We start from the raw sequence: 23,319 nt of genomic DNA, 5'->3' as shown, positions 1-23,319 counted from the left end.
GGGGCCCTAGATAAAAAAATAATGCTATATCAAACTTTCTTATTTTTTTCACGCAGAATCATCCCATGCTCTTTTGTACTGCGAATTCTGACCTACTTTGTACATATTTGATATTAAACTGCTACTGTGTACCATTTTAATTCAGTGATCAATAAAAAGCAAATAAATACGTACGTATCGACTATACATACAGCGATGTATATTACGTGTATATACGTGTATACATGCAGTTAAAAATGTAAGATTACGTTAAACTTAAAATCAACTATTAAACGACCAGTATCACTGGTCTTTTAAAATTAATACGCTGGAAAAAGCGAAATGGCACTTTTCTGGCAGCATTTTGGACTCGGCGGTCAACGAGGATCCCCGTTCGATGAAGAAATACGTGTCGACTATTTTTTTTTTTTTTCGCGTCGGGCAATATCTGCCGCAAGAGGCGTCAACAATCGCGTTCGAACAGCGAGCATTTCTGTGGCCAGAAATGGGCCGTTTCGACGAGAATCACTTTCCCCTCGTTCGCGCGGCGATTAACGTCGCTTGGCATCATTCCCAGTGACATCCGTCGCTAATTCATCCCTCAGCTTTTCACCAGCCAGAACCCGAATTCCCGGGGGGGTGGAGGGAACGGTTCTGCTTCAGCGCGGTACCGCGCGTTACCATGGGCCAGGGTGAACGTCTCTGGAATTGGGACATTGAATTTCCAGCGACACGAAATGGCGCAAACAAGAGGCGACGCGGCGACGACCGAACTACGACGGCGCGAAAGAATCCCGTCCGGCTGAGTGGCTACTAGAGATGGGATCAAGTGTACGTTACAAGTAGGTTCGGATATAGCCGGATAGCGTCGAATGCCTCGCGAGTGCTTCGGAAAAAAGCGGTATAAATAGTTTGATGTACAACGAGCGACATCGATTTCAAATCTTTTTAAGCGTTTTGCTTAACATTACCAATCAGTCGAAACGGCTGTGATAACTTTTAATACTGAGACAATGTTTTCGTGAGATATTTTTAGATTAACTTCATTGTTAAAGCAGATACTATAATAGAAATTATATAAGGTTAAAATAAATTCGAGCTTGTCGATGTTATAAAATGTTATACATTGATTGTGTTTAGGACTTCGTAGTACTAGTGTTAATGGCGTTTCGAAGTTAAAAATCATGTAACAGATCAATAGTATGATCGTTAATTTGAACAATGTATACTCCAAAATTTCGTAAAAAAAAATCAATAGCAAAACCGTAGTAATAATCTATTCAAATTAAAGCAATTAATCGCGAGATGTAAAGGAAATTGTTCAGAAGACTACACAGTTAAGACTTCAATTTTTAATTATTAATTAAAATTAGCCACTCAGATTTTGTCTATACTTATATTAACCTAAATTATTTTCCAGATAGCCCCATTTATTAAAATTTATATCTTTTAAAATATTTCCAATATGCGAAGAAAAGGCGACTGTATTCGAGCAATGTCAATTATCGCGACTTCAGTTTTGCTGGAAAAAATTCCCCCGGTAAAATTGTTGTCGCGGCAAGCTTTCCGTCGCGATCAAATTTGCTCGATGTAATTTCCGAAGACTGAAACGCAACGGCGATTTAAATGATCCGTGAGCGATTTTAAAGCGCGCAGTTGAATTCCGCGAGGCGCGGAAAAAAATGTGCGAGCAAAAAATCGAAATAATTATCTGATGATATCGTGCCCCCGTAATCGCTCGCCGTTCAAAGCTGATAAAGGAAATTTAGAAACTCGGAGCGTAAAGTGGAGAAATGAAAAAAACACGAGTATATACGCATATCAGGGAACGTTTAAATGAAAAATATCTTCCTAGATTTATCGCTGTATTCGCCGAGCGAATTTTGTACGTTTAACGGTGACACCGCCTCGGTCGTTTATGTTATACAGAATTGTTATTTATAACAGTTGCCGACGGCGAATTTCATTTTAAGTAATATTTTTGCTTAATTGATTACTAGACCGCGGATTGTATACATTGATTAAATATTTATTATACTATTAAATACCAAAGAAATATTTTTAATGTTTGAAAGTTGTCATATTTTAATGATGAGTGATTTTATTTGTATCGATAAACGTAGTTGAAGCTTAGAAATTTTATTTATTAATTTAATGATTCAAAGATCATCCTTTTCTTTCTGCGAACACTTTTTTTGAAAGAAAAAATACGCTCGCAATATTTCCAAATTATTGAAACGATCCCAGAACAAAATCAGCGTTTACACTTCCTGTATCTCGTAATTAATTCAGAGAATCTTTATTTCGCACAAAGATCCGCAGTCCGCTGATTAGGGCAAGCACACGCGTGACAATTAAGCGGCCTCGTTCATTCATCACCCGTCGCTACATTATTCCAGACTGTTCGCGACTTCGCGATCTTCCCGGCTACTTGGAAAGTTGAAATTGCCGTCGATTGGAAGAAAATTTCAAGCCGCGCGGGACGAAATTAAAGAGAACACGGCCGGGACAGCCGCGGGTTAAGTCGAAAAAAGTACTTCGGAAATTGTTTTGAAAAGCGCGAGAGAAGCGAAGAGGGATAAGTTCGCTCGGGACAGTTCCGTCCGCGTTCGGACATTTTTCAAACGTATTTCCCCGAGTATCCGTGGCCGTGGCCACCGTCGAGACACCAATTTCCCCAGGAAATTCTCTTTATTGCGAACTATTCCCCAGTTTGGAACTAATTGCTCGAGAATGTACGGAACAATTTCGGGAATTTTCGAAGTCTAATCGCGGAGCAACGGGTAAAACTAGTTCCAGCGAATGGCAACGTTCAACGAAATGCAAACGACGATCGCGGATTTATGACGAAACGCCATAAATGCGATGCGACGAAATGATCGGACGAATTGCCGGCGGTTGTTCCGCGCGTTCGACGCTGAAAATGATTTAAAATGGTCAATGAGAGTCCGGCGCGTTGCCGCGATTTTATCAGCTTTTACGAATTATATGCTTGCACGTCGAAGGAGTTCGGTTGCTCGAATATACCGAGTTGTTTTTACGCGACGGAAAATACGAGTTCCTATATTTTTTCTGTGGGACCGATGCATAGCGAAAAGTATTTTGTAACATTTTTCTCGTTCTCGCAGGTTGTTCAAGTTTTGAGCAATTATGGAAACGTAAAGCAAAGTGGTGGACGTAGGAATAATGTGGAATATTTTCAATTATAAAATGTTCACTGGATGATTTGCAATTATAGTAAAAAATCATTATCGAACAATAAGTAAAACATGTTTGCAAAAATTAATTATTAATTTGGAAAATGTTATCGAGGTTTAAAGTGTCCGAATATTGCAATGATTTTGCTGTAATATTAAGTGATTAATATTATATTAATATATCAGAATCAAAAATATTTGGTTTTTCCCCGACTTCTGCATAACTTTCAACAAGTTTATAATAATTTTTAACAACAAAACTTTCTGCTTGTTTCCACTTGTCAATAATCGAATAACATATAGCGATCTAGCACAAAAGACTTGAATGTCACGGAATTGAAAATTAACATTGCAAAACTGGTCGGCCTTTGAAATAAAAAATATTACGACACGATTCAGACCCGAAAGGATTGAAACGCACGTCAGCAGGAGTTTGGCCCGAGTATCGCAGCATGCAGTGCGATTAGAGAAATCAACGTCCTTCAGGACCTCCTGGCGTATGAAGCATTCTATGTTCGGCGGAAACCCCCAAAGCGAGTGGCTCCGTCATAAATCCACGACCCTCTCTCTCTCCCTCTGCCCCCCCCCTCCCCCCTCCCTCTATCCTTCCGTCATCCGGGATTCCGGTGTCTGGGTTTTCTCGTGTCATCATCGCCCATATAAATCCTGTTGAGTTGGCGAAACTAAAGTTCCCACTCCGGGTCATCGAGCCAGCGATCCCAACATGGTTAAACTTCGCGATTCCGCTGCTGCAATCCCGTCAATAATTGGATTGAACGCGAGCCGACTAACTGTGCAATGACTGAACGTTTCGTTACTCCGATAATTCTCTAATTAGCGCCGCTCCGCGCCGGTTGGATTTCGCGTGGATGTCGCCGGCATCTCACGGCCGGGCAGTCCGACGTTCGAAAAAATTGCATCAAGGGGAACGGACAACGAGTCCGTGTCTCTCATTGGCTCCCGACTTTTTGTGTCTAAATAGAAAATGAGAGGAAACGGGGAAAGATACTTTTTCTACCTTCCGTCCCCAAACTGACGGCTCTGTGTGGGTGCGCGAGTGTGTCCATTGTAATTACATGACTGCGGATTTTTTGTTTTTATGACGTAATTGGGAAGTTGTAATTTAAGATAGCGTAAAAATGAAAAGCATTTTAGAAGATCGATTTATTAGTTTCAGTCTATTAAGATGATTCAAAGATGGTGAAATTGTTATTCGGTATTTATTCGTGTAATTGATACAAAAATTTGTATTTTGCATTAAAATACGCAGTATGGTGATCGCAGTCGTCTCGTTTCAAGAAATTATTCAATTAGCAATGCTTAGTAGCAAAAATAATTATTTCGTTAAATTGGTTCTAGTTTTCTTCATTTTCAATATTATGTTATTATTGTATTTCAATATTTGCTGTATATTAATCCATTATTCCTTTAAAATTGTTAATCTAACGAGAAAAATTTCTCAGATGTTCAGTGACTGACTTAAGGAAGCACAGATGATGTTTGAACTTCAAATGAATGATTTTTGAACTTCAAACGAATGATTTTTGTTTCATTAATCGCGAATAAGATCTGCAGTTATTTATTTAACACTGATACAAAGTAACACGTGCGTATCGAACTTTTGACCCACTTTCGACGAATAAAGTCATTTGATCTCTGCTGGCGGTTGATTTTTTTTTGAACCGACGTTGTCCAACGAGTGATCCGTATATCATCTTAATCTTGTCAGAAACAGAAATTGGCGTGTTCTGTTCACGCCAGAGTGAAGTAATCAAGATTTATGGCGTACTATCGAATGGTTAACGTGACAATCGAATACCAAAACTTCGCTCCGCGATACCTGCGCTCGAAAATAACAAAATTGCACGGCGAATAGTGTCAGCGGATTCGAGTGTTGCATAAAGCTTCACTGGAAATGCTGCTACAATTTTTCTACCGTACATATGCTGCCTTATTTAGACGAAATACGGTAGACTGACTCGATCTAAAATTTTCATTAAAAATTTTACATCAAATTAATCGACTAGAGAATTATTTTTGGCGATTAATAGAATAAAATATTCGTCTAGCGATAAATATAAAAATATGATTCGATAACATAGAATAAATATTCAATCGAATAAAAATTTACCTAGCTACAAGATTATTCGAATAAAATTTTATTCGACATTATAGATATTCAACTGAATACTTCAACCGCATAATAAAAATAAATCCAAATAAAATTTTATTCAAAGAATTTATTCGAGAAATAATTTATTTGAATAAAAATATTATTCTTCCTAATTATTTTTCCGCATAAAGAATTTTTCGAATTACTCAAATAAAATATTCGACTAAACGTACATACTTATTGCAAGCTATCTGCTTCGACAGATTAAAATCGTTTCCATTATTATCAACCAGATTGTTTTATATGTAAATTAGAAGTTTGCAGAGACAACATTTGCCGAGCAGTCCCGAAGACGGTCTAACGTGGGTATTATCCCTATCTCCGCGCAGTCGAAATCGTTCTGCGGTATTTCTAAACACACGCGGGATTTGCGGCGTTATGTTCTTTACAGCCGGTTCGCGCGCGGGCGCGTGCAAGTTTTCCGAACTACTAATCTTCGTGGCGTACACGTGAGATTTAATAAAGCCCTCTGCCGCTGGAAATTCAAAAGGTTTAAAGCTGGATTAGACGATTACCGTAACCGGTGATCCAGCGAGCCCGTGGATCGTTGGCCACGCTCTCGTCCACGGCCACTTCAGAACCAGCCATTCAATTTTGCTTATCCCGCGACAATTTCGCTGTCCGGTTTTTTAAAAGCGGTGCTAGAGCGTCGCGAATGAAAACGAACGGTTCCACGGTGCAACTGAATTTTTATGAAAACTTCATCTCTTAATAATGTTTTCAAAAAAATTGTTTCACGAATCGACGCAACATTGTGCAACAAAAAATACACGCTCAGACCGGTTCTACAGACGCGATATTACCGTAGGGCGCACGAAGAAGACCGCGCGGAGAGCTCCTTTCCGCGAGTTAAGTGCGCGCGCAACGCAAAGAGCTAATTTTCCCTTGTGCCCTTGCCGAGACATCTAAAACCGCGCGCGCGCACTTTCAACCGTTAGCTTTGAGGGCCGGTGCAGACGCAGTGTATCCAGGATAATAAACCGTTTGATCGCGAAAAACGTGTACCCTTGCCGGGATTCCGTTGCTCCGCGGTTTTAAAGGTCAAAGCGCACAGGGGGTTGAATGGCGCGCGGCCTCTGTCGGACAATCAGGCATTCCGACGAGCGAAAACTTTCGTTCTTTCTTTTCGGGGCTCGCTCCGCGGACGACGGTAGGCGGGTTCGCGTGCCCCCCACCCCTTCGCTCCCCGCGGAATCTAAAGATAAGGCGGACATATTTTGCTGCTTCTCGTGCGCGAGTGTCTACGGTTTCGCGGTCGCGACAGAGGCACTCCTCTCCGTGGCCGGTCTTGTTGACAAACGAAAGAGGCACGCCGTTACCGTCGCTACGTCGTCGTGATATCTCGGTTCCCTTTGACGGCCGACCGGCGCCGTTCCGAGAGACCCGACCGCCGTCCACGTATTGGTGATGCGTACACACGTGCGAAGCCCGCGTCTCTACGTGTCGCGCGCGTGTGTGTGTACCGCGCGGCCTCCTCGACCGGAGCCCCGAGTACTCTGAACTCTCGACCTTCTTTAAGGAGGGTCCCGATGAGTGGCCACTTCGTGCAAAGACTCGATCCGGAAGTATATCGGGCGCAGATCGCCGACCGAAACGGCTTTTCGGTGATTCTGCGGCTGAACGCGGATGACGCACGATTTTCAGCTCGACGGTTGGCTAAGCCATTTTCTTGTTAAACATAAAGACCGTCAGCCAACGTAAAATGACAAGTAATAATAATTTATACGATTGGCATATTTCTTGTCTTTAATCCTAAGTTTTTACTTACTACTTTTCTTGTGTTAATAATTTGACGCAACTTTGTTTTCTTTTTTTGCTAAATATTTTTTACTGTACTTATAACATTTATCATTTATTACTATTTTATATGTATATAGTACTATTAACTTAGTTAAACTATTTAATATGCGCCCCCGGGCAATTTATGGCAGCCCGGGGAGCATTTATTGATAAATAAACTAATTTCGTATCTGTTAACTTAGTTAAACGATTTATTTTAATTATGTCCTATCCAAAAAGAATAGAGTACATACTCGGCAATTTAAACGTGTCGATTACTGTGGCCCCCTAGTTACTGTGCCCAGACAGTAATTTTGCTCATATCTAAAACAATATTATTCAAACGAAATTACGAAACTTTTACAATAAACTGTGATTTTTAATCATCACATACGAATCAAAATTTTGATTTCTCCAGACCTGCAAAATTCGACACTATTTGACAGAATGAAAATAAATTGCAATTTTGTCGGAAAGTATCTTCAGTTAAATTTGCGCGTAATATTTTTTATTTCGACACGAAACGCCTTGTTTCGGGGGGGGGAGGGGGGGGGGGGGAGGGAGAGAGGCGTTCACTGTTTCATAAAAATCAAAATTCCCTAAAATCCACGAAAGTGCTTCGTTTCGCGTCCGTCACGTAGAACACGGAAATTATTCGAATTTTTGTAGGTCAAATCGTATCGCAGTTATTTTGCGCGCGGATTACGCGCACTCCCGCGGACAGCCACCAATGGAAGAGCTTTAGCAAAACAAAAAAAATATCGACGTCCGATTTATAACAGATTTTCTATTATTCCTTTAGCTCTTTCCAAAAAAAAAGTGCCAGAGATAGCAGTATTTAAACGTTTATATAACTTGTTAATAATAAAATCGCAATTTTATAGTAAGCTTTGTTGAACAAATATTATAAAAATATAATGAAAATAGAATGAAAATGTGGTAAAAATGGGCAAAAATGTCATAATTATATGGTATAAATATAGTAAAAATGTGCTAAAAATACAGTCAAAATATGCTAAAAATACAGTAAAAATGTGCTAAAATACAGTAAAAATGTGCTAAAAATACAGTAAAAATATACTGAAAGTACAGTAAAAGTACCAATCGTTTCCTATCAAGTCCAAGTAAAAACCTCTAAATAATGTGAACGCGTAGATGTCGGTAAACAAATAACGCTAATTAGACTGTGCGTGGATCCGACTGTAGAATCCGATTGCAACAGAAAATTCCCCTACCCAGCTGTAAGAGATATCCAGAAGGGAAACTCACCACAAGGGAGTAACATAAGAGGCTCAACACACAAGCTGATTATGTTTTACAAAATAGTGAACCTGCAAACCGCTAATCAGAAGCACAGACAGCTTATACGATTGACCACGAACATGTGTAAACCGCAAAATACGCTACTTCCACGGCATCGCGAAAGAAATCCGCAGTTACGTACTTAACAGTGTTGATATTCCCATGTCGATATCCAGCAGACTCGAAACTGTAAATTATGATCGCGAGACGAACACTTTGATACCTTTAATACCTCAGACATACTAAAAAGTTTTATTTCAAAAGATTTTTTATTACAGTTGGATAGTTATTGTACTCATTGATTTTAGAAAGCTAACAAATTTCGCTTCTAGTGACTTAATAGTATGCGTTCGAAAAAGCAAATTCGTGCGATTTCAATATTTTTCTCATTTCTTTCTTTCATAGGTTATAGAGCATCCCATAGAAATTGAAATGGCTAGATGCGACATCCAGCAGCGAAGAAAACTCATTCAGTATTTCTATCCTAGTGAAAAATCAATAATAAAAACTCAGAAAAAATAGCGAAAACCATAGAAACCATAAACCTTAGAAAATAATGGCCATTTGAAGGATCTTTTTCACATATAATACTATATTTCCAAATAAAATAATAAAACACTCCACGATAACCTTAATAACAGCAAACAAATAGGACAAGTTATCTCATTCCTCAAAAATTCAAGCCTATACAGTAAACTCTAATATCCCCAACTAAAAGCCGTCGCTAATAACCGCAAGTGTAGTTGATGCGACGTAAAATACTATTAAAAAAAAAATAATAATAAAACACTAAGCAAACACTTATTCGTGCAGATTGCTTTTGTTTCGCATCGTTCGGTCATTCAACGGCCACCCCGTATTTGGAACGGTTCGATACGAATTTCTACGGACGTCTTAATCCGCGGCATTAGGTCGCAGCTTCGATTCCGATTGAAGAGCAAGTCGGATCGATGGAAGGAACTGAACGCGCCTGATAAAAGTTCCGTTCCGACAGGATGATAAGCCTATTGAAACTCATAATCCTCGCCGTCTGCATAAAAGTCGGAGTGGCGGGTCCCGGGTCTCTCGCACGGTGAAAGAAGCAGGAACGCCACTGAATCGGTATCAAGTAAGCGAGCACAAGAGAGCACTTGTAGTTTTCCAGGTCCCGGCGAGGCTTTCAAACAAGCCCGCTTTTCACGGCGATTAATTAATACGTCTACGAATGTGGAACCCGCCCCCGGAGTGCCGTGATTCATATCACCGGGATGTAAAAATCTACTCGGAAGACGCTGCCGCGAAAAACGAAGATAAATCGTATCGTTTGAAACGTTCCAGTATCTACGCCTCTTCGTAAATTATTGCTTCTCAGGAGTATCGATTATTTATCGTTTCTGATCGTATTTAAGAAAGGATCATCCACCGATGTCAAACTTTTATCGTACATTTCCATTTCCGATTATATTTAATCTCTTGTAGTCATATTTAAAAAAATATCTTCCAACAAAATATTGAACATTTCATTGCATAATTTCGTTTCCGATTGCATTTAAGAACGAAATTTTCTTAAGATAATTTCAAAATAAAAATTATACTTAAGTAAGGATTGTACAATGTGTGGAGCATTTTTCTACGATTTATAATAACTGACGTAAAAGTGCTATTTCCATGGATTTTTAATTTATGCACGACCTACATAAAATATTGTCAAGTCCCGTGAGGATCTCGGCGGCTTTGCCGTCCCTGTAAAAGAATAAAAATCTCTGATCTCACGATTTACGAAATATTTATTCGAATGATCCTGACACAATGTTAGCGAAATAAATTGGCGAACTATAGAGTTGCCAAACTGCAGGGTTTGCCAGCAATTTCATCGTCGACTCATGTTCGAGAAACAGCCGCGAAACTAAATTTAGACTTTATATTATGCTATGCACGGTCCAATATTTTCTGAGACATCAAACTAGAAATTTCGTATGACACTGCTATTTCCTATTATCGGATAATCATTTAACGCATGGTTCGATGCCAGCTTTCACCACGCCAAAACGTCAACATGTCAGCACGAACCGGACACAAAGCTGTTAATTATTATATATTACAACACAAGCTGTTAAAACGGACTGTAACAATTACCTCGAATAGTTATAAAACAAGAATGACGTATTATTTAAAATGATATCTCATCGTTCAAATACCACATTTCATCAGAAATAATATTCCCAATAATGTCATTTAATAAAGTGATTACAGGCACGGAATTAATTATGAAATTAAATAGCACATCGATCGAAACAATAATATAATTCATATATTATTCATATACAATATACAATAATATAATATAATTCAACAATAATTCAACAATAATATAATTCACGCATGGAAATAATTATGAAATAAAATAACGTATTCGTTGAAACAATGTTTCGTGTCTAGACACGTTCCCGGGCAGGATCTCGCAATTATCTCAAATAATTATAACATGAAATCACGCGTTACTTAAAACAACATTTCGAAAATGCTCGCGCAGGAGTGCAGGATAATTGTCACATAAAATAACATATTAATTGAAACAATGTTTCGACCGTGTCTAGACACGTTTCCCGGGCAGAACTTCGCAATTATCTCAAACTATGATAAAATAAACTAACGCGTTCTGAAATTAATATCTGAAAAATGCCCAGAGGCGTGGAAATAACTGTGAAATAAAACCACGTTGATTGAAAGAAATGTTCTAATGATATATGAAAATATTTTATATTTCATGATGAAGCGGTTAGCGTAGCGTTTCCCCGTGATACGGTTTCACAGCGCGGGTGGTTCGTCTGACAAAGCCGAAACGAGGCCGTGACCAGGCCGAACGGTTCGGTCGTGTAATCGGCGAACGGTCGCGCGTCTCGCGCGCGCGCGCGTAACAGAATGAAAGCTGGAAGAAGTGGGGGGGGACAAAAAGCACTCAAGACGGTCGGGACGGTTTGAAAGACGGTTCGGCTCGGCCGTGGAAGCGCTCGCGACGAAAAGAAGACGAGAATAAAGAGGGTGGCGGGGCTGCGATGACGAATGGCTTTTTCGTAGCGGGACATCTCCCGGAGGGCCGCGGACCTGAAAAGCACCCCTTTCCTTCCCGAACCCGTTCGGAATCGAAAGCAACGGGATTTTGCTTTGATTTATTGCCGCGGTCCCGCGTGTTGCATTCGAGACGACATCTTTCTTTCCGTCTGGACGAGCACGCCATATGCCTTGCGACACGCGTAAATTTCTTGCCCACGGAAATAGTGGATACCGATGCTTATAGATATCTTCGTAGCTACAGGGTGGCCCACCGGCCGTCCACCGGCAGAGAACGTGTCCCATAATTCATGCGCCGTAATGGCGCCTTATTTTCGGCGGCATTGTGTTTTCGAATAGACCGTTTACGTTCGGCACAACGACCGGGTTTCTTTCTCTTACCGACACGGGGGGAGGACGTGGTCTTTGTTTTTCCAGGATCTTGGAGCCGACGCGCGCTGTGACCGGGGTAGAAATAGGGCAGACGACCCAAATTCCGTGCCCCCCGCGTCACAAGCGTGTAGAAAGGGAATTGTTTTCTATGAAAATTGGTGGTCCATATTTTCTTATTATAGTCACTTCTCAAGTTAACCCTTTGCACTCGAAGCCACTTTCATCGGAAATCTGAAATAACCTTCCTAGCTTATACTATTTTTATTTTATATAACAAAATGCATTTAATGCATGTAAAATTCACTCTTGCGATTCGTATCAACAGTTTCGCTTTTAACAAATTTTTTAATGTAAACTTTGTTAGTATAGGAATTATTTAGAACGCGATAGAATAATTTTTGCGGTGCCTCAGAATCACCACTCGAGTGCAAAGGGTTAAAGTATCAATTTATATTTAAAAGCTCTCTTTTTCTGTACATTTTTAATCCGGTGAAACTTATTGTAAATAGTTAATGACGTCCTCCTGTTTAAATGTAATAGTACTTCAAGATGCCTTAGTAATAAGCGCGTGTATTTAAAATTATTACTTATGTCGTCGAAAAGAAATTTATTAGTTAATCCACTATTTCCTTAACACGTTGAATGCCACGCCCATTTTACAGGAATTGTCCGTGGCGCCACGATGAATTTTCCATTATGCGACACATATAATGTCACATAATAAAACTATATTTCATGTATAAATAAAACTATTTTCAGATGTTTTATAAGGCATTCATTTCCTCACACCACTACATCAACGATGATAATAATACAAAAAATTATAAGTATTGTCATTTGTGTAAATTATATATATTTTCATCAATCTGAGCGCGCCGGTCACCGGTGGCCCCCATGACGTCACTGCCAAGTTCAGTGCCGGTCACCGGTGACCCCCGTGGCATTCAACGTGTTAAAATGTATATCCAATCAAGAATATGTCCAGTCGTCGCTGATATCCCGATTCCCTCGATTCCGATGCTTTTCGTTGTGGTTCGCAATGCAGATCGCGCACAGTTTAATTATCAGGTAGTATGAGCCGGGCTGATTTCAGAGCAAATAGCTGTAACTGTTAGGGAGACATCGGCACTGTACACTTTGGTGCGAGAATCGTGATCAGTCTGTCGCGAAGTCGGCTTCCCACTCTCCGCCGTGGAACTTCGTCGAAGAAACTTCGTGCCAGCTCGGATTTACCGGCTTGGGGGATCGATGCCTTCGCATCCTTATTCCAAAATTCTCGCGGAGCTCTTAGGGAGAACTTTCCAGCTGGGCAGAAAGCGAAACTTCGGCGTCCTCCATCAATTTCCGCGTTGTGACTTCATCGTCGGCAGACATTGTAAATCTTCGGGATACGCGGCTGTCTCGACCCGCCGCGCCTACCTTGACCTCCGCGACGACAGTACTAATTTGTGGAAACGAAATTCAACCCTATCGTCTTAACAAAAAGCTAATACGAGGTTTAAACACAGTCCTGTCGCATTAAATTTTAAGTAAAATAAGAATATCTTAACGGTGGATACTTCGAAGGAAGATGGATTAATTTAAATGTACCTATTCGTTTAAAAAAATATATATATTTAAAATAATAAGAATTAATAAAATTATTCTGTCGAATTAATTTAATGAACTGACTGGTGTAATAATATTTCTACAATAATATGGTATTTGAGGCCGTTGGTGTTCTTATTAAACCTGAGAAACGTTGAAGAAAGAAATATTATAATACACCGATAAATATTATAATAAATTGAGAATACAGTAATTTTATATTTGCTAAGTTATAGCGCGGGCTTTCAGTCGAAGTACAAATTCTCCAAGACAATTATTAGGCACGGAAATTAAATAGAAATAAATTGTTTCTTTCAGTTTCTGATAATACGAGAACCGACGTGAGACTCGACGTGTTCCGCATATTGTCTTTCAAATACGTCACGCCCATCGGAGCTGTCATCCCGGTATCGCGAAGTAATACCGGTCCGAACCGGTTAACAGGTAAATCGTCCGCTGACGAATAAGCACCGACTCTACCAGAAGTGGAACGCGTAACTCACCGGGCGAACCAGCTTCGTAAAAGGTTACAAGAATCCCAATCAGCTGGGCGAGTGATTAAAGCATAGGTGTATCGTGGGCGCCGGTAACATCGCCGGTCTAGTAAATAGTCGTTAACTATGCTTACTCGCGGCCAGTTAATACGCCGAGCCGAGTATTCCATTAACTTCCAACCGGCCCGTCGAACCGTTCCGTTCCGTTTCGGTTTGACAGGACGTGTAACGTCGGCGAACAACTTAAACGGCTCGTGTTGTTCGTGCGGCAGCCGCCACCGCGGAGAAACACAGGCGGGTAGAAGCTCCTGCGTGAAATTCCGTACACGCCGGGACGTCGGCAAGAGATTCCCGCTGCGACGATGCTTCTGTCACGCGGAACGATAACATCGTAATAGATCTCCCCGCGTTTCATTTACAGCCCCGCTTGATACCGCCGCGCAAAAAACTCCCCGGTTATACGCTTTTAATTACATTCTATTTCCGACGCCCGTCGTTGCCGCCCACGGCAGGAACCGAACGCTAAATGTGACCGAGGGCGGGTTCCCTTTATAAAAATCGACTTGGATTTCTTGCAATTTTTCGATTGCTACGACGCAATAGAAAGATTTATTCAATGATTTTCGTGATTGCAATTATTGGGGAATGAAAATTGTCGAATCGGTAATCTGATCATAGAGTTAGATTAATTCAATTACGTAAGTGAATTAATTTATATTTAAATCTCACGATTCAAACTTTTCAGTTAATTAGAGAATATTAAAAGATAAATTACAGACTAACAAAGTAATTGAATAACAGCGCAATTGGAATAAAATAAAATTGAAATGCAATATGATTGAAATATAGTATAATTGAAATACAATATAATTAAAATATAGTATAATTTAAATACAATATAATTAAAATACAATATAATCAAAATACAATACAATTGAAATACAGTTATTTAAATAACAACTCAGAACAGTGAAATACATTTTTCTCTTTCGCTCTCCAGTACTCTTTTCTTCTTTCACCTGCAAAAACGTCAACCTACTGTGAGAAAAACGCAAAGCACGAGTTCAATTCGAAGTTCAACATGCATCCATATTTTACATGGACGCCGTACGGGCAACCAACGAAGACCGAAATGATTCCATCGGTGGATAAGGGTACAGAAAAAGAGCGACTCGCTAATTTAGAGGGTTGTTCTAAATAGTGCAACGTCTACAGAGCCTGTAACTTCATTTCCTCGCATGGGTCGCGCGGGTCGTTGTACGAAGTCCCTTGTTCAAGGATATTGGCCCGTAAATCAATGTCGCTTTTCTACAGCCGCTGGACCTACTATGTCAATCGTCGCTGCGTCCACTACGGCCAGTCTGTTTCCATTCAGAGACAGAATCATTATTCAACTTTATAACGTATTAATTGCATTTATATATATTTTTGTTTATCGCACTGATTACTTATCTGCAAGCTAAACGTGTAAATATCTTTAAGTACAAATATAAATTACAAATACGAATATAAATTACAGATATAAATACAGATATAAATATAAATATAAATACAAATATATATTACAAATATAAATACAAATATAAATACAAATATAAATACAAATATAAATTACAAATATAAATTACAAATATAAATACAAATATAAATACAAATATAAATACAAATATAAATACAAATATAAATACAAATATAAATTACAAATATAAATACAAATATAAATACAAATATAAATACAAATATAAATTACAAATATAAATACAAATAAACACGAATATATTGGCAAACTCGAGTGTACCATAAATGCACACAGATTCCATTAATTTATATGTACTGTCCGTTGCTCAGAAGAAGTCCGCCGTGTGTAGAATCGATTCCCGCCAACCGAGCCACGTTAACGCCCTCGCAGAAGCAGGGTAAACGCGTTTCCCTTATTGGAAGGAACGACCCTTGCTATTAGCCCCGAGGGCACGCAACACAGAATTTCCCGGAAACGAGGCACTCGACTCCGGCCGATTAAAAACAAACAACGCCTCTTGACTCCCGTCAGCGTCTCGCTCGCCTCCGTAGGTCGCCACTTTGGGCTAGGAGCACATTAGACGCCTGTGCTTCGCTCGTCGCTCGCTCCACCTTTAGTCTCCTCCAATTTGTTTTGATTCCAGACTTTTGATTATTATTGGGCCGAGCACTGAGCAAGGACACGTGATCATAGGTGGTGCGAGCGACCGAAACCCTTGCTACTCGGGACGATTAGCTTGCAAATGTTCTCATTTACCAATAGAAGTGGGTTTCCGGAGATCACGCCCCTCTACCGATACGACCGACTACGTCTGAGCAACGGACAGTACGTGATTCCAAATTCAAACGACAGGTATTCGCGCAATCCTAACGCTCGTCGGAATTTATACTGTCCATAAAAGAGACAAGCGAATCATCGTACCGAGTAAATATCTTTCCGCGTCGAAAACAATGACAAACGCAATTAAAAATAATAATCGAGCGCGATGTTTCACGCAAGCACCAATTTTCTAAGTTTTTCTGGTCCCATCTGCTATTCGCTTCGCGCAACGCGTACACAAAAGCCCCCCCGAACGGGCGGCGACAGTGTCGCGAATTTATAATTGACGCGAAATTTGTTCCCTACCGAGATAAAACTGCAGAAATTTTTCAAACGTGAAACTCTTCCGCTATGAACTCGTCAAGAGCGGCACGAGAACTGAACGCGCCGTCGTTTTCGGCTTGGAACAAAAAAAAAAGAGGAACGTAAAGTGACTTTCGGTAATGGGAGTACTAGAAAGTACACTCTATATCAGCAAATTGGACGAAAAAAGGGGGTAGGTAGTCGAACAAATTTGGTGAAGAACTTGAAGCAGCGCCGGAACCGTGTCCATTTGGCTTTATATGCAAAACTTTCGGGTTAGGCGAAATGAGCGGGGAGAGGCCGGCGTGCATGGCTTTTCGTTACGAAATCGTGATCTAATTTCGTAGAGATCATATTTTTACGCGGGCTACCTTTTGAACTCGACTAGCATTTCGGTCAAAATTACCGCGACATCGGTCGAAATCATTTTTACGAGAATTCATTTTTACGTTGGTCGCTAAACATTTAATTATTCTAGAATTAATTAGATTTCTGACGAAAACCTGCGCACGAACTTTTTACACTCGAACCACGCGTATACTAAATATTCTACTATTATTTATTATTATTTATTATTATAAAATTTTAATATTAGTACTAATGTGTTCTACGAATAAATAGCATCCTATCAGTGTCAGAGTTCATTTCGAGACTCGAAAGTAGCTGTCGGAAATGATGAAGAGATGCTGTCACAGCCGAAAGAGACGTTCGTCATATTATGTTATAACATCATCGTTCCGCATACTTCTTAGCTTAATATTCGCGACATCGTCGGCAGCTTTCTGAATTGTAACAGCAAAGTGTTCTCCGACTGTAAGTAAGCCAGGCTCGCGAGTAGTAAGACGCACTTCATTTGCATAATTACTCAGCAGTTCCTTGGAACGTAAAACACGGCGACATCCCCTCCGTTTTGTTTTAACAGATTTACGTGATCCTTGCGAATTTTGCTGTTTCGCGGAATACACGGGGCATGGTACTGTCCTTGCGCAATTTTCATTCGCTGAAATTACATTCTTCTATTATAGAGGACTCAAATTTTATAGAGGAATCATCTTTCAGTTTTATTTAAAAAAATTACAGAAAAAATGCGATTTCATTGGAATCCTGCATTTCCTAGATTGTCAAAGAATGCATATTTTATCTTCTAAAAGATCTACTTTTAATAAAACTGTTCTTAATCGGAAGTTATTATTTCAAGTAAAACGGGTCTCGAATAAGGCGCCCGTGTCTTATTAATCCAAATCGCTGTACTTCCCCGTATCAAAATGGAAACGGTTCGATCGAAACGCTGGGGAACAGTGAATTGGTCCGCTGAATATCACATTCGCCGGGATAAACCGCGAACAACATGCTTATACCGGATTCCATACGTTTGCTTTAGCTTACGCAAATACACGGTGTCCACAAATACGCGGCGATTCGTTCGTCTACCCGTTTCGACATTATTTGTTGCCTTCTATTTGACCGTCCTCCCCACCCCCACTCTATTCCGTGTCGGCCCGCGAAAAAGATTTCCCCGTTTCTGCTGCGTGGTTCCGCGAAAAATGTTGAAACATTGCTTTTTTCCCGTTCGATGAATCCAAACATTTGCGTAGCTTTCGCGCGATTTTACCGATTACAAGACCGCCGCGATAACCGAATACAAATGAACTTTGTCCTATAAAAAAAGCGCGCGCTGAAATTGTTCTTCGCGCGCGGAACAATGGGAAAGGTAAGCATCGACTTTACGCGAATGTTGTTCGTTTCATTCGTGAGAGCAACGAATTTCTATAATAGGAATAATTATCTGAAAATGTAGCATATACTTGATATTATTATGCAACGTTGCGGAGGATTATTGTTGTTACTAAACAATTCTCCGACCGTGGATCAACAGTCACTCGCCAGAGATCTGAATTGTTCCAGTGACCAACTGACCCTCTCGCCAGTCTGTGAAAATCTCAAATCTCAGATTAAGAAACTCTGCTGGGAATCCGCACCGCAGAAAGCTAAATTCTCTTCAAACTATTACAGAATGCTGGGCTACAAGCGCCGATGCTTGGATTGCAGAATACAACATTTCCGAGTGAACGAGGTAAAATTAGAAGGATTTGTCGAATCGAAAATGGTGCACTGTTTTCATGATTTTATTTAGGGTTCCGCTTCGCGGTGTTCCTTAGAGGTAATGATTTTAATACGTCGACAGTAAACTATAGATAGCATTAATTATATAGTATTAAAATAATACAAATAGTATTACATTACAAATAATATTAAAATACTATTAACTGTGTTAATAGTGTCACTGTGTTTTTCGCGGTCGCATTTAACACTAGATTTACCACACCACTCTAAACGCAAAATTCTTTTGCAATTTCTGCTATTAAAAAAAATTCTTCGTTCAAGCATATAATATAGATTATTCTAAATTCAAATAAATTCGAACACGTCTCTTTTATAAATCGTTACACATCGGTCGCGTTTAACCCTTTAACTACTGTAGGCGTCAATAGGCATCAAGATCAATTTCCCCCCCCCGTTTATTATTAAATTTGATTAATTATATATTGTGTAATATTTATGTTATATATCGTAAGAAAAGCTTAAAATTATTGTTTACTTCAAGTAATATTGGTTTAACGTAATAGAATTAAATATTTTAAATATTTTAATATACTTTCTCAGAAATGCATGTCTAACGAAAAACTACGGCCGTGCCAAAGTCTGCCGTAGCCAAAGGGTTAAGGCGGAGTGGTTTCAGTGTTAAGTGTCCAGAAATTCTACCAACGAGAAGTCTACGAGCGAGTCAGCAAAATCATGGCGAACAATGCCGAAATAATGCGAAAAACCGTTGGAAAATAATTGCAAATAATTGGCAGTAATTGGAAATGATTGCGGCGTAATGCGTGCTTGATCGCGACAAGATTTATGGAACCCGCGAAGATCCAGTAACAGCCAGATGCGGCTGACAACGAATTCCGCTTGGTTACATGAAAGGGATCGGTTTCGCCGAGAAGGGGAAATTCCTCGCGTGTCAGAGGAGCTGCTTAATCCAACCGTGGGTTCAAGCAACCGAAATGAAATCAGAACCGCGATGCGCGGTGCACATCTCGCGTGTACGTTTACGCGGCGGTGTGCGTCCTTAAAATGCGCACGGAGTGGTTGATATTCGTGAGTAGACGCGCGCCGATGGTGCACGGGAGTCATCGGAGTCGCGTGCGAGCGTGTAACGTTTTCGAACGATCGCAAAAATTCCGCGCCGCGAACATTAAACGAATCCATTCTGTTATGTAGGTCGCTACTTGCGATATGCCCGGTATTCAGCGGCAGCTTCGAGCAGTCTAGTTTTCAGCGTGAAGTTGATTAACCTAAATACATTTGCCGGATATGTTTATAGGAAAACGTGAAGATTTCTTCGGCAACTGAAAGAATACTCGTGCTATTGTACCTTGTTAATTTATACGTTTCGCCTTTCATTGGAAAAATGAAAAAATTTCATTTGAAAAATTTTGCCTTTCAATGGTTATAATAATAATCTATAGTCGTAATATTACGACATAATTTGAAATAACTATTTACTATTCAATATACGGTAATACTATTTGATATTTGGTAACAGTATTGCCTATTTAGTAATATTATATAATATTTGGTAATACTACTTAATATCTAATAATATATTCAACAATGAATTACTAACATTTTAAGTCCAAGCTATTTCTGTGATTAGTTTGCCCGGATTATGTAACACCGGTCGCTATTCTTGAATATTTCAAACGTTTTTGCATGTCAATATCATTCGGCGCTGTCCGCAATTGAAGTCGAAACCATCGCGTGTCCACCGGAGTGTTAAAAGATATATAAAATTTGACGAATGCGTATGGATTTTTTATAGCCGGTTGCAAATACCGCCGTAAAACCCAGAGTCCGAAAGAATGTAAAAAAGAATAGCAGGATTTTACGATGTATCCCCGCGGTCGGATAAATAAATACATCGAAATCGGCTATCGTAACGTTGGCTAAAACAGCTATTCATCCAATGCGATTCAATTGATTTTGCTTCCGTTCGCCTGACGGTAGTTACGCTCTACAGAGTATTAAACATTCAACAAAATCGAGGTTACAAGTTCTGTAACAAATTGACAAAATTTTGTCTATACAAATAAAATTCTTCTACGTATGAAATTAAATTTAAATTATTCTACGTAGATTTATTTTTATCATAATCGTTCACATATTAGACACGTGAGACTAACCCCTCCGTAAGTTACGATACAACTTCAATTATACTTTCAAACAATCCAGCACATGAGAAAATATTCCAGCAGCACGGATTAGCTACTTGAGAAACATGAATCGTCAAGAAGTCGATTCAGAAATGTATAAAACTGGAACGGAGGCGAGATGATTTGACTCGCGTGGACGATCCGTCCGACGTGGGTCAAGCAAAGCATAAAAACCGGGGAAACTTCGTTAGTACTTTTAAAGAAGTTCCGGCCCCGTCGTAACGTTCCCACCGTGTTATAATCTCGGGGACGCGGAGCGTGTAAATTAAGGTGGAGGTTCTCTTACCATAGGGGACGCATTTCGGGATGGGATGATTCCAGCCGTCGGCAGTGCAAGTCAGTACTTTATGGCCCTTCAATCTACGGCCTGGTTCACACGAGTACACGGTCTGCAGAGTGCCATCTTTAAGGACCCTCTCCCTCACCGCTCCCCACTCGGGCGGCTGCACCAGGGGACAATTCCCGAGAACTCCTGGAAGTCGAACAAGAGAGACCTTTAATCATAGGAAAAGCTGCGCGGAGATAAAGAGATCGCGAAATTAGAAAAATTGTCGAAAATGTTCCGTCAGGCTCTGCTACGCGAACGTCTTTCTATGACACAGTATTTAAATTAGCGCGTGTATAGAGCAATACGTAGATCGTGCTGTCGATAGGAAAAATAGACACCACTTCCAATTTTTCGATACAGCTTTTGCACGCTATATTTATTCTTTCAAATCGAATTCATTCTTCTCATATTCGCTTTTTTTACATAGATTAATTTCTTGTAAAACTAACCAGAATGATTGCAACCTTTTCAAACTGATAATTTTTTTAATTAATTGCATAACGAAAACCGTATCTACAGTTTCTGATAGCAAACATTCGAACACCTTTTTAAAACGCAATAACGTTTTTAATACTAAACTAAAAGACTTCAAATTGTTTGGAGAATATTAAAGGAACTAGGTCACCGATTTAATTTCGTTATTACTCGGAACGATGAAAAAATAAACTCGAGTTTCACAGCTTTTTTTATTTGAACGTGAAAATTACAAAACTGGTAATTTCGTAAAAATTGATTCATTTTTATTCGTTAACCCCTTGCCGTACTTCAACGAGTCAGACTCGCGATGGTGATTTACAACAATAAACTGTTATGTATGAATGTTCATTCGTTCTTTTAAGTAGGAATAAAATATTATTCTCTCGCCATCGATATTTAAACATTCGAGTAGATGTAAGCACACGATAGATATAAAATTCTTTCTTCTTTTAAGAAATTAGTGGGATCGGAAAAATTCTAATCGTAGTAATTGTAAAGAAAATGGTACGGCAAGGGGTTAATTCAGGTACAAATGGATTATCCTAGATTGTTCTACGGGAACAGCGCGCAACACCGATGTTTGGGCGAAAACGCCGCAACCAGGTTCGGTCACCTGTAATTTCAATAAATTCAATGGCATCGAGTCAAGGTATCGCGCGCGCGCGATTACTATAAGGCACCTTCTGCGGTCGAGCGCGAGAGTTCCGAATCGATCCGCCACAAGAATCCCCGCAAAGTTACGACCTACGAGAGTCGCGGGGAGGTCATCCCCGACCACCGTCAACGAATGCTTGCCAGGACCGTAACGAGTCTCCGAGTCGTAAATCGCGACACGCGTAACTACCTTCATTCTACGAACGCGATGATTTTCTTGTGATAAGCGAAGACCCATCGGTTCTACCACCTACCGGGACGGTCTTCTGCTAGAACGGCTCTATTCGTCATTTTTATGTAGCTCGCAATTGCGCTATGTCTCTGCCCCGTATAAGGAACAATGTTCGAATCGCCAACAATATCTTAGCTCCGGCTGGGTGCCAATCATTTACAGAATTCTCTTGTTAAAATTTGCAAAATAGAATTTTACAATTATAATTTTTCACGACGTTTCTATGTTTCTCTTGTCAAACTTTACCAGATTATATAAACTTGGCTCATCGAATTCTATAAATATAATTTTTTAAAAACGTCTATTTTCAGTATTTTTAAATTAAACATTTAGTTATTTAATAGTTAAAGAATTTGGTTATTTAGTATTTAAGGAACTGTTCTCGTTAAAATATTAATAAAAAGTTCTCAACTATTACATTATACAGTGTAAAAATCGAAAAGGTCGATTCACTTCCGAGAGATTTTTTTAAACGATTTCTGCAAATAAACCTCTATTGTCATACTTATATCTATCTCAATAGAGACAAAAATTGTCAAGCGGATTGCTTTATATACGAACGAGTGAACGGTAAATTATTTCCGCGCAGGTTCGCCGGGAACAAAAATCTCCTACCGGGTACAATTGCACGGTTGTTGCATGAATACGGGAATACCAATTAGTAGTTCTTTTCGGCAACGTTGGTCATTAATTTCACAAAGCTCGTTACGTAACTGCGATCGAGCATAAGTACGATTTACGACTCTGTGAATTTCAAACCACGAATTGCGGTGTTGTACACGTGATGC

The 23,319-nt window shown here is 39.7% G+C and overlaps 1 protein-coding gene across 1 annotated transcript in view; it reads right to left on the bottom strand.

The window, feature by feature from the left end:
- LOC144476563 (uncharacterized) overlaps nt 1–22,590 on the bottom strand; it is a 131,808-nt gene extending 109,218 nt beyond the window's left edge. The window contains exons 1-2 of the mRNA XM_078193661.1: nt 22,554–22,590; nt 21,127–21,312 (exon numbers count right to left, since the gene is read on the bottom strand). Coding sequence (XP_078049787.1) covers nt 21,127–21,312; nt 22,554–22,590 — 223 coding nt within the window. The remainder of the gene's footprint in view (nt 1–21,126; nt 21,313–22,553) is intronic.
- Nucleotides 22,591–23,319: the final 729 nt, after the last annotated feature.

This window comes from Augochlora pura, chromosome 10 (genome assembly GCF_028453695.1).
Source record: "Augochlora pura isolate Apur16 chromosome 10, APUR_v2.2.1, whole genome shotgun sequence".
Taxonomy (NCBI): Eukaryota; Metazoa; Arthropoda; class Insecta; order Hymenoptera; family Halictidae; genus Augochlora; species Augochlora pura.
Note: the sequence above shows the minus strand (reverse complement) of the source record. Positions and strands in the feature narration are given on the sequence as shown.